At 39.0% G+C, this 12904-nt stretch overlaps 1 protein-coding gene across 1 annotated transcript in view; it reads left to right on the plus strand.

Moving 5' to 3' along the window:
- The window catches only part of ern1 (endoplasmic reticulum to nucleus signaling 1), a 38084-nt gene that overhangs the window by 21369 nt on the left and 3811 nt on the right, over positions 1 to 12904 (plus strand). The window contains exons 9-19 of the mRNA XM_051887088.1: positions 2528 to 2606; positions 3028 to 3193; positions 3504 to 3619; positions 4907 to 5095; positions 6113 to 6371; positions 6519 to 6609; positions 6693 to 6882; positions 7527 to 7626; positions 7792 to 7991; positions 9118 to 9265; positions 9376 to 9503. Coding sequence (XP_051743048.1) covers positions 2528 to 2606; positions 3028 to 3193; positions 3504 to 3619; positions 4907 to 5095; positions 6113 to 6371; positions 6519 to 6609; positions 6693 to 6882; positions 7527 to 7626; positions 7792 to 7991; positions 9118 to 9265; positions 9376 to 9503 — 1666 coding nt within the window. The remainder of the gene's footprint in view (positions 1 to 2527; positions 2607 to 3027; positions 3194 to 3503; positions 3620 to 4906; positions 5096 to 6112; positions 6372 to 6518; positions 6610 to 6692; positions 6883 to 7526; positions 7627 to 7791; positions 7992 to 9117; positions 9266 to 9375; positions 9504 to 12904) is intronic.

The raw sequence follows: 12904 nt of genomic DNA on the forward strand, positions 1-12904 counted from the left end.
TTCTGTATGCCTAAACAGGGTTATTTTATTTTATTTTTTTATTTCTTGTCAGTTTGCTTTAATTCCACAAAAATATTTTTAACCTTATCAACCGTGTTGGTCATCATGTCACTCCCAGCATCACATGCTGAAATGTCTCCTCTTGATTTCCTTTTGATATTTACTTGCCAAAACCACATTTTACTCTCATTTAGCACTTGCTGAGTTGACATGATTTGACTTGCATGTTGCATCTCCAATATCTAAGCCACATCCTCTCTGTTTTTTGAGAAGTGTGGGGAAGAACAGATTCTAGAAATTGTAGTAATCGTAGTATGTAGTAGTAACTCACAAATCACAAATGTATTGTTCATAAGATTTTAAGAATGCTTTAGCTCTCATGTAACACAAATAGTGATTTGTAATTGTAGCAGTAAGAGGTCTACACTTATATTCACTTTTTAAAAAATAAAAAAAATATTGTTGGATTTAAGATTTGCACTGGAATTATTGTTAATTGTAATGCTGTAGCCTAGTTAACAATATAATTCCTGGGCTATATATATATATATATATATATTTGTTTGTTCTTTTCCCTTTATTTATAATGAAGCAGTGTGTAGCTGGCAAGCTAATGAGGTATAGTTAATCTAAACTGATCAAAAAAAAGACAGTACAGGTATTGGATTGGCATCAATATCAGCAGATACTCAAGCTTGCAGTATCAGTATTAGTATCGGACATGAAAAAGTGCTATCAGTCCATCCCTAGCTTTGAGCAGAACCCCTCACTGTTTAGAACAGATCACTATATATACACTATATGGACCAAAGTATTGGGACACCTGTCCATTACACCAACAGGGACTTTAATGATATTTCATTATAAATACATAGACATTAATATGGAGTTTGTCACCTCTTTGCAGCTATAACAGCTTCCACTCTTCTGGAAATACTTTCCACAAGATTTTGGAATGTTTTTGTGGGGTTTTTGCCCATTCATCTAGAAGAGCATTTGTGAAGTCAGGCACTGTTGTTGGACCAGAAGGCCTTGCTTGCAATCTCTGTTCTAGTTTATCCCAAAGGTTTTGGATGGGGTTGAGGACAGGGCTCTGTCAAGTTCTTCCACACCAAACTGTACCCAGCCATGTCTTTATGGACCTTGCTTTGTGCACCGGTGCACAGTCATACTGGAATAGAAAAGGGCTTCCCCAAACTAATCCCACAAAGTTGGAAGCCTACCATTGTCCCAAATGTCTTGGTATGCTGAAGCATTAAGGCCCCGAAATACTTGAAGCAAAATCGGAGAACAAACTAATGTGATGTCATTTCGAACAAAATCAGGAGTTCAAAGTTAGTTTTGTGAGTTTGGGAACTTTTCAGGAAAAGTTCGCTCTGGCTGGTAAACACCTTTGTACTACCATTGGTCAATGGTGATGTAATAGGAAGGTGTGGCTCTGAGGCTCCACCTTCTTTGACATAGAACTCTTCTCTGATCATTTCTTCTGTTCAGAAAAAAATGCTTTCTGTTTTCTCATTTTGTTGTGTCATTATTTTGTCATTGAGAGAAAGTGCAGCATGTATTTACACATTCAAGTAAATGTGTTCACAGTATATCGCTGCTCACGTATTTCAAACTTTTTACTCGTAAGCGAAGAATGAAAAAGAACTTTGCCATGAAAATATCGGGCCTTCAAGATTTCCCTTCACTGGAAGTAAGGGGCCTATAGCACAACTTCTGAAAAACAGCCCCATACCATAATCGCTCCTCCACCAAACTTTACAGTTGCAGTCAGGCAGGTAATGTTCTCCATCAGCCCGTCAAACAGTGAAGTGTGTTCTGTGATTTGTCACTCCCCAGAACATGTTTCCACTGCCCCAGAGTCTAGTGGCAGTGTGCTTTACACCACTCCATCCAAGGTCTGGCGTTGTAATTAGTGATGTGAGGCTCGCATGCAGCTGCTCAGCCATGGAAACCCATTCCATGAAGCTCCCGCCACACAGGTTTTGTGCTAATATTAATGCCAGTGCTGCTTCATGACTGAGTTGCTGCTGTTCTTGAATGCTTAAATTTTCCAATAATACCATTTACAGTTGACCGTGGAGTATCTAGCAGGGATGAAATTTCACGAACTGACTTACTGCAAAGGTGTTATCCTCTCACAGTACCAGGCTTGAATTCACTGAGCTCTTCAGAGCGACCTACTTTTTTCATAAATGTTTGTAAATGCAGACTGCATGGCTAGGTGCTTGATTTCATACACCTTTGGCAATGGGTCTAATTGAAACACCCGAATTCAATAATTAAGAGGTGTGTCCTAACACTTTTGACCATATAGTGTATATTATAGTAACTGGAGTAAGATCTTTTTGTGGGAATGTTGTTGTTATCATCTAAAAGACTTTCAGTATGCAGTATTATTGCCTGGATAAATAAACTTTAGCCATTCTATAAAACCTAGCAGTTCCTTAGCATGCTATTTACAGGCAAAGTATTGGATAACAAACTATGAATAATTTGCTGTTTTTGGCTGGTTTTCTGACAGGTCCACACTGTATGTAGGGAAACACTCCACTGGTCTGTACGCGTCTCCCTCCCTGGTGCATGACGGAGTTACTGTTGTGGTGAGTGGCATTAAAAACTTCAAAATATGTTTCCTCATACTTTTATGGGACTACATGGTTAGGTTGATTTTGAAAGGTTCATGTCACATTTGTACTGTAGTCTTGTATAGCCAGACTTTAGACTGTCAGCATAAATCTTACTCTAGCCACTTAGACAAGGAAGATGTACACTGTTAACCCTATAAAATCACAAATAATAATCACAAAAAAAAACCTACTTAAAACTAAGCCTTTAAATATCATCTTCCTAAGGCATATTGCTGTCTATCGTTGAACACCTGCAGAACATTGTGACTCTTATTTCGGTCTATTATTTATTAAATCCATTAAAACGCAATTCTAAAATGCGATTTCAATGATTGTTTTTTTTTTTTTTCGTGATGAATATGTTTTTTTTTGTATATTTGTGTGCTTTTTTCAGCCTCGTGGCAGGACGTTTCCCATGCTGGAGGGCCCCAGTAACCAGGAGTCAAGCGTGGAAAATGAGCAGGAGTGTGTGATCACTCCCAGCACCACAGTGAAGTTCAGTGCAGCACTGAAAGAGAGGAACCGCATGAACGTCATGAGGAACTCTCTGCTGCTGATAGGTAGCACTACTGCACACTCCAGCAGACCTGCTCTGAGAGCCGTGCCGATCAGGCCCTCTAGTGGAGACTTTGCGCTTTTGTTAAACAAACTTTAGAGTAACAAAGTCACAATGCGTCTTAATGTTTTGAGAAAAGTCCTGAAGCGTGAGTGCAAAACTGATCTGTTTGCTGAAAACATACAATTTGTGATCTTAAATTCTGCATAATTGTCATAGTTGTTGTTAATCCACTTTTCTTGTGCTCTACTATGTTGCCCCACTTTGAATAAGGTGTGAACATTTTGCTTAATGGCAATGTTTCTCTTCCGCAGGTCACCACGAGACGCCACCTGACGCTCATAATAAAATCCTGGAGAAGTTTCCAGAGAGCATCCCCCGCCAGCATGTCAACATCATTCCCCCTGCTACAGAGAAGACCATTGAAGAGGTACAGTAAGAACAACATCCAGTAGTTTTGACAAGCCACGTGTGTAAAACAATGGAGAGAATGTCTGAAGTCTGATCACCAGATAAGTGACTTTCACAATGTAGTTTAAGAAGATGGAGCCCTTTAGATCAGCCCTTTAGGTTATTTGGTTTAGGATTCTCTAAACCCAAAATTGTATGCATCCACTCCTATCTTCGGCAGTCCTTGCATCATGACCCGGAACTGTTCATGGGTATTCTTGGATAGTAAAATAAATTTCATCCCTCATCAAAGCATAACAGATACTTAAAAGCATCCAGTGCTTTTAATTGCTACTATAAAAGTAGTAGTAAAAATGAAATGTTCTTTTGTCGCTAAAGAGACTGCTGGTCCACCCCTGACTAGAGTATGCAATAATAAAGAAAAATCTACACAATCCAGCTTATAAACCAATATCTTCTACTAAATACTGAGCAAAGGGTCTGAATACTTAGGACCATGTGATATTTCAGTTTTTCTTTTTTAATAAATCTGCAAAAATGTCAACAATTCTGTGTTTTTCTGTCAATATGGGGTGCTGTGTGTACATTAATGAGGAAAAAAAATGAACTTAAATGATTTTAGCAAATGGCTGCAATATAACAAAGAGTGAAAAATTTAAGGGGGTCTGAATACTTTCCGTACCCACTGTACGTTCCAAAACTGACTGTGTTTACCTGAATACTCGGCAAGACGGGCATTTTGACATAATTTTGTGTGTATTTGACCATTTAATCATGATAAGCCACGGAAGTCATCATCATCATCACAGTACAAGCACTATTCAACCAGAGCAAATGAGACGAGTGAGTGACAGGAGGCGAGTGTGTGTCACTTTGCCGTCGGAGAGAAGAGAGAGCAAGAAAGCTTAGCTGGTATCAGTGTATCGATACTGCAGAAAAGGAGTATTGTAACTGTTTCAGATATTTCAGTATCGATACATATCGAAATATCAACAACACTAGCATCTACCCTTTCAAATCTAGACTGCCCCAGACTGATCCATGGATTTTTATTGAAAGGCAAAGAACCACCAAAATATCTCAATTGTAGCACTCCTTGACTGTAAAACATAAAAAATGTAAGACAGCCCAGAAAAACTTTTACAATTTAGTACAGCAAAAGATTTTTTTAACAGTTGTCATGTTGTACAAATTTGTCTGCATTTATTGAATGCTTGATTATTATCTGTATATCTGTAGCCTTTGAAACTGATATGGCAATAAACCAAAATACAAACAAACAAAAGTGTTTTCTGCTGTGTTTCAGAAAGTGAATGAGAGTGGAATGGAAGACAACAGTCCACTGCCTCCACCCGTGTCGTCCCTGCAGGAGAAACCCGGCCGTCTCCCACGCGTAGAGACTCCAGTGGACTCCATGCTGAAGGACATGGCCACCATCATCTTCTGCACTTTCCTTCTGGCTGGCTGGGTGGCCTTCATCATCACCTACCCCAAGGTAAGCACACTCTGAAGAAGATCTGACCATTAGAGAGTAATTCATTTGGTCAGTGAGGTGAGTTTTACTCTTGCCTACTTGACAACACTCCATCGATACTGTGTCATGATGATGATGATGTAATATTGGATGTTGCACAGAATCAATTTATTAATTTGAGAGCCGGCCGACCATTGGCTTGGTGTGTCATGGCCCTAACATGTCCTTTTACAGGGTTAGTTCACCCAAAAATTAAAATTCTGTCATTAATTACTCACCCTCATGTCATTCTAAACCTGTAAGACCTTCGTTCATCTTCAGAACACAAATTAAGATATTTTTGATGAAATCCGAGAGCTTTCTGATCCCCATAGACTGCAACATAATTGCCAAATATTTATTGCATTTATGAAGAAAAGGCTTTATCACCTATTACCTCAATGGTGTACAGTGTCTTTGGGTGGATTGCCAGCAGCAGCCAGTTAAGGATTGTTTGTGATTTGGTCTTAGGGACTTAGGAGTCCTTTTGACTACTCCTAACTTTTCACAGATTTAGGAGCTGGGTTTAGTGCTAAATTAAGATAGTTTTGATTTTTTTTATTTATTTATTTTTTTTTTATAACAAGACTGACAGGGAGAGATGATTTTGTTGAATGAAGTAATTATTTTTGTTATGTTTTGTTTTTGGACACAAAAAGTATTCTCGTCGCTTCATAACATTAAGGTTGAACCACTGTAGTCTCGCTGACTACTCTAACATTGTTTTTACTACTTTTCTGGACCTTGAATGTGGTAATTTTGTTGCTTCCTATTGAAAATTTAAAAATAAACCTCTTGGATTTCATCAAAAATATCGGCCAGCAACTAACCCTTTACTGTTCTGTAAATAGTCAAAAAGTAAAGTTACAAACAAAAGGAATAATGCTCAACTTATAAGTCTTTGCATGAGTAATTTTAGCAAAATAATCATGGTTTTTGGTAGAGAAGCTTCTGTTTGCTCAGCTCTGAGAGTATCGTGGTTTGTCTTTTTCTGATCAGAGTGTCCATAAGCAGCAGCAGTTGCAGCACCAGCAGTTTCAGCAGCAGATGGAGGAGAAGCTGCAGCTCCTGCAGCGTCAACAGCTCATTTTCCAGCCGCCCACAGATCTGCCTCCTGACACTGACTTCCTGGAGGCAGCCCGGACCCGCTCGGAGAGCTCCGGCCACAGCAGTCCCAACGTAACCCCGCGAGCGTCCAACCATTCCAACATGTCCCAGTCTGAGATGGGACATTCAGCTAATGAGCATGAGGACACAGGTTAGGGCTGTCAACGAAACAATAATTCAAATAAATATATCACCATTTATTCTCGTTTACCTAGTTTTACAAGTGTTGATGTGTGTCCATCAGTGCCTATTGTTTGACTTCTGTTTTTTTACTCTGTTCTTGGCTTTTTAATTTCAGAGGACGAATCCAACATTGTCCGAATTGGAAACATCACGTTCAGCCCCAGAGATGTGCTTGGACATGGTGCTGAGGGAACCATCGTGTACAGGCAAGAATGACCTTTGTAGTCTTTGTATTTGCTTTCATTCTTTCAGATTCAGAGTCTATAAGCTTCTCTCTGTATAATTTCAGGGGTCAGTTTGATAACCGTCCAGTGGCTGTAAAGAGGATTCTCCCAGAATGCTTCAGCTTTGCCGACCGCGAGGTTCAGCTGCTACGGGAGTCAGATGAGCATCCAAACGTGATTCGTTACTTCTGCACTGAGCGAGACCGTCAATTTCAGTACATCGCCATAGAGCTGTGCAGCAGCACACTGCAAGAGGTATGACAGACACACAAACTGAAGCTTCATTGCTGTTTCAGGTCAGAGAACCCAAATTGAATATTACAATAAAAATGGATTCAAATCTGCACTTTACGTATCACAGATTTTATTTTAAAAAATTTCTTGAATTTATGAACTTTATGAACTTTATGAACTTCTCTTATCACTGACCATTTTTAATGTCTAACACATATGAAGGATTTATTAATGTTACCCAAATAATTTACTTGAATTGACTTGGAAGAGCTTAATGATCACGTTATCACGGTAGTTTCCTCCGGCTAGTAAACACCTTCAAACTACCGTTGGTCAGTATCATTGATGTAATAGGTGGGTGTGGCTTATGAGGCTTATGCCTTTGACATGAAAATCTTCTCCGGTTAATTTTTTCCATTCAGTCCCTCCAGCTTAGACATCCGCAAGCAAAAACATGAACACTGGAGTCGCTTTATAGTAGAAAATGAGCCTTAAATCTTGCCTAAAATGCTCCGTTTAATTTCTGGCGTGGATGAAAAACAGATTTTCAACTTTTTAGTTCATGCAATGCTGTATTGTATAATACAAAATATAATGTAGTTTATTTTTTAATAATGTCTTATTTATTTATTTATTTATTTATTTTTTGTTTTATTTACTTTTAGTATGTGGAACGAAAGGACTTTGACCGCCACGGTTTGGAGCCAGTGACGCTGCTGGAGCAAACCATGTCTGGACTGTCTCATTTACATTCTCTTAATATAGGTAACCATTATCAGTAACATCAGTAAGACATTTTTAATGCTTTTTATCTGCTTTTTTAGGCTAAATAATCAGTATTCATGAAATACTGTAGTTTATTTTTTTTTTCTTTTCATAAATCTGTTTGATACAAGTGTTGGTAACACTCAGTCTCTCATGGGTTGATAGTCCACAGAGATCTGAAGCCACACAACATCCTTGTGTCGATGCCAAACACGCACGGGCGCGTGAAGGCCATGATCTCAGACTTCGGCCTGTGTAAGAAGCTGGCGGTGGGCAGACACAGCTTCAGCAGGAAGTCAGGCGTCCCAGGCACGGAGGGCTGGATCGCTCCGGAAGTGCTCAGTGAGGATGCTAAACATAACCCGGTAAGAGCTCAAAAACTTACTGTGTGTCTGTTTTGACTTGGTTTAAACATCTAAAAGAATGAAAAATATTCTCAGGTTTTTTAAATCGCATGAATATTAATATGAATACCAAATATTTATCAGTAGTAAAGTGATATTTTTTCATCACAATATTGTTAATTATGTATTTACTAATTATAAATGTTGATTTAAAGAGTTCAGTTCAATATTTTGCATTGTGCTTCATTTATAACAGAATGTTTTTCTTCTAAAGTGCTATGAACAGTTCATTAGTATCAGAGATATTTTTGTGTTTGAGTCTGATCACCATTTTGAAAACCCATTTCCATTAATCTGTGAACGACTGCATAAAGTCCATGTTTCTGTAGTAATGGTAAGAGGAACAACATGTAAGGAATTAAATAACTGATGAAGGACTGCTGCAAAGTGGTAATATCTTGTGTGTGCATCAAGTTATTAGTAACACTTTACAAAAAGGGTTAATTTGATAACATTATTTTTTAGAAATGATGGATGAATAACAAATTGTTATTGATATTAATCTATATTAATGTTCATTTATGAATATACTATTGTTTATTGTTTGTTTGTGTTCGTTCATAATACAATGTTTGTCTTTTAAAGATTTATTATTGGCATTTTTGCCTTTATTGAGAGTATAGATGAAGTATAGATAATCAGAGGAAGTGAAGTGGGAGAGAGGGGTTGGGATCAGGAAAGCAGGACTCAAACTCGCGCAAACCTCAACCGCCCTACATGTCGGAGCGCTGCCCTCGAGGCTATCGGCTCTGACCATACTACAGTGTTAATTTATACAAGCTGAAATGTATTGTATGTAGAAATTATCATGAATTTAGATTAGTAAGTGCTGTAAAATTGTTATTTATTCTTAGTTTATGATACGTAATTAACTAATGGTAATGAATTTATCTCATGCTAAAATGTTACCAATATTTACATTTTACCAAGTTTTCAACAATTCAGCAGTCGATATTCTGTTTACAGCAGTTACCACAGTCCTTGCTGTGGCTGTGGCATAGGCATAAAGCGCATTCCAGAGAGCCAAGCACTAATAGATTTGTCAGTGACTAGACATTTACAGCTTCTCCTCTTTCTGATGTTTCAGACCTGCATGGTAGACATCTTCTCTGCAGGCTGTGTGTTTTATTATGTGGTATCTGAAGGCCAACACCCCTTCGGGAAGTCCTTGCAGCGGCAGGCAAACATTCTGCTGGGTGCCTATTCACTGGACCACTTACAGCCGAACAGACACGGTACGACCACCGCACACGTCCTCTCGCACTCAGAAACACCAGCTCATTTTGGGGCAAAATGTATATCACAGTTTTTTTGATCATGTGATTGTTTATGCTGTTTCGTGCAGAGGATATTGTGGCCCGAAATCTCATTGAGCAGATGTTAAGCATGGAGCCAGAGAAGAGACCCTCGGCTGACAGAGTGTTGAAACATCCCTTCTTCTGGAGTCTGGAAAAACAGCTGCAGTTCTTCCAGGTTTGTTAGTCAGGTGTCCTGGTTTAACCAAGTAAAACGCATCTTTTGCAAACAATGCCCTCGCCAAGCAAAAGGCACTATAACAACATACCATAAAACAGCAAATCAGTCAGCAAAGATAATTTCAGTTCTTTTCCTTTTACAGGTCAGTACATTATTGTTTGATGGACACTAGTCATGAATTGAGAAATCAAATTTCCTTGAGCTTTTGACATACAAGAGATCATTGTACTATAAAAAACATACTGTATGTTTTAGAGCTCAAAATTTCCTTGTTAATCCAAACACAGCTTTTATTGAAATGAAGCTACCATAAGGGCTTGTTTACTACTTCCTGGTTTTATTTACATAATGGAAATGAATACATCAGCACAAGCCTGCTTGCACAGACACAGATCAATGACTCTTGTCTCTTTGGCTCCACCCACTGGTGTGTGTTAGTGAAGGGAGAGATACGACAACAGGATTTACACACTTGGAATAAAAATAGATTTAGATGCCTCCTAAATTCTCCAAATGTGCAGTTCTTAGTTGTGAAAGAAAATTGTCTCTGCATGCCTTCTGAAGGGAATTGGCTGTTTATTTTCAGCGAAGTGCCTGAACGTGTCAGTAGGGCATAATGTTTTGCAAACACACTTTAGGGCTTTTCACACTGTGCTTAACCTCGGTTTATCGACGTCCTAATCACCGCTTTCAACCCTGGGTAAAGGAACCCCGCATTGCGGCGCCAACATTGCACAGTGTGAAACAATGTGGTGTTAGAATGTTACAACTAGATGCTTAGTAATCAACAGACAATCACATGCCTTATATTCACGCACTTTGGGCAGTCATGGAAACACTATATACAGTATCTCACAAAAGTGAGTACACCCCTCACATTTCAGCAACCATTTTAGTATATCTTCTCAAGCGACAATACTATAGAAATGAAAATTGTATATACTTTAGAGTAGTCAATGTGCTGCTTGTATAGTAGTACAGATTTACTGTCCTCTAAAAATAACTCAACACACAGCCATTATTGTCTAAATAACTGGCAAACAAAGTGAGTACACCCTAAGTGAACATTTCAAAACTGTGTCCAAAGTGTCAATATTTTGTGTGAGCACCACTGTTACCTAGCACTGCCTTAATACTTTTGGGCATGGAATTCACCAGAGCTGCACAGATTGTTGCTGGGATCCTCTTCCACTCCTCCATAATGACATCACAGAGCTGCTGGATGTTAGACACATGGCGCTTCTCCACCTTCCGCTTGAGGATGCCCCACAGATGCTCATATAAGGTTTAGGTGTGGAGACATACTTGGCCACTCCATCACCTTCAGCTTCCTCAGCAAGGCAGTTGTCATCTTGGCGGTGTGTTTGGGGTCATTATCATGCCATTCATCCCAGTTTCTGAAGGGATGGCATCATGTTCTGCTTCAGAATGTCACAGTACATGTTGGAATCCATGTTTCCCTCAATGAAGCACAGTTCCCCAGTCCCAGCAGCAATCATGCAGCCCCAGTCTATGATGATACCACCACCATGCTTGACTGTAGGCAAGACACAGTTTTCTTGGTACTCCTCACCAGAGCGTCGCCACACATGTTGGACACCATCTGAGTCAAACAAGTTCATCTTAGTCTCATCAGACCACAGGACATGGTTTCAGTAATTCATGCTCTTGGACAGGTTGTCTTCAGCAAACTGTTTACGGGCTTTCTTGTGAGCCAGCTTCAGAAGAGGCTTCGTTCTAGGATGACAGCCATGCAAACCGACTTGTTGCAGTGTGTGGCATTTGGTCTGAGCACTGACAAGCTGACCTTCCGCTTCTGCAACCTCTAAAGCAATGCTGGCAGCACTCATGCGTCTGTTTTTTGAAGCCAGCTTCTGCACCTGACGCACAGCATGAGGACTCAACTACTTTGATTGACCCTTGCGAGGCCTGTTCTGAGTGGAACCCGTCTTGGAAAACCTCTGTATGACCCTGACCACTGTACTGTAACTCAGTTTCATGGTGTCATCGATCTTCTTATAGCCTAGGCCATCTTTGTGGAGAGCAACAGTTCTAATTCTCAAATCCTCAGAGAGTTCTTTGCCATGAGGTGCCATGTTGAACATCCAGTGATCAGTATGAGAGGATTGTACTCAAAGCACCAAATTTTAACTGCTCTATTACAAGATACGCAAATTTGTATGGTCCTACCAAGCAGACAAAAACATGAACATGATGAATAGGACATGTGGCTTTGCATGGTTAAAAGACGTAGAGCTGTTATCACTTAGGGTGTACTCACTTTTGTTGCCAGCTATTTAGACAATAATGGCTGTATGTTGAGTTATTTTCAGAGGACAGTAAATCTATACTGCTATACAAGCAGCACATTGACTACTCTAAAATAAATGCAAGTTTCATTTCTCTAGTATTGTCCCTTGAGAAGATATACTAAAATAGTTGCTGAAATGTAAGGGGTGTACTCACTTTTGTGAGATACTGTATGTATATAATGTATATAAGCAGACGTTTCTGTGTATAATAAGAAATCTTTTTTAACTTTATAGTTCGAGAAGTTCATTCAGAAAAAAACTTGATATTACAGCAATGCAATGCAGCAATGAGGACACGCAATGCTAGAGCATTTATGTAAACAGGTCACGTGCTGCGTTTGTCTAGTCAGAAACACTGACACCACAAATATCCTGAGAGAAACCTTTAAACAATAAGATCCGTTGTGGCCCATGGCTCTTGTAGTAGCAGCTGCAACCAAGAAGATGTCAGAAAAATCTTACAAGAACAGCTAAGATTTATTTGGAGTTAATCAGTCACTTCAGGTGAAGACAGGTGTGCACTATTTTGATTGATTGGTTAGTTAATTCTGAACACAATCACATACCCACTTAGAAAAGGGTGCACTTATGCAGTTAGGTTATTTTTATTTTTATCTTTTTTTCTCTGAAACATTTCACTTTGGTTTTCGGTGGCATTGCATAGGTTGTCATTTTTGCATTAAATGTGCAAATGTTCTGATATGATTTCTTAAAAAAAAAAAAAAAAAAAATACATCACAAAAACCAGCTGTTTTAATAGGGGTGTGTAAAAATTTTTATATCCACTGTAAGGACTGATTTCAAGCCATTGGCTGAACGGTCAACTTCCCATTGTTACTTTTAGTAGCATGAAAAACAACTTCAAACTGTGATTATAAAAGGAGTGATCGTTTTCTGTATATAATTTAATCTCTGAAATGGTCAATCACTTTTGTTCAGCGCAAGTTGTCTCGCCAAAACTCCCATTATAATCATTGAAGCAGTATACACTGCTTCATGAATCTCTTACTTGCGTTGTGTTTGCATCGTGTTTTGGTAGAAGTGGCCATTTATTTCTTAATTATTAAAACATTTTGATATCCTGCC

Source organism: Ctenopharyngodon idella, chromosome 3, assembly GCF_019924925.1.
Source record: "Ctenopharyngodon idella isolate HZGC_01 chromosome 3, HZGC01, whole genome shotgun sequence".
Taxonomy (NCBI): Eukaryota; Metazoa; Chordata; class Actinopteri; order Cypriniformes; family Xenocyprididae; genus Ctenopharyngodon; species Ctenopharyngodon idella.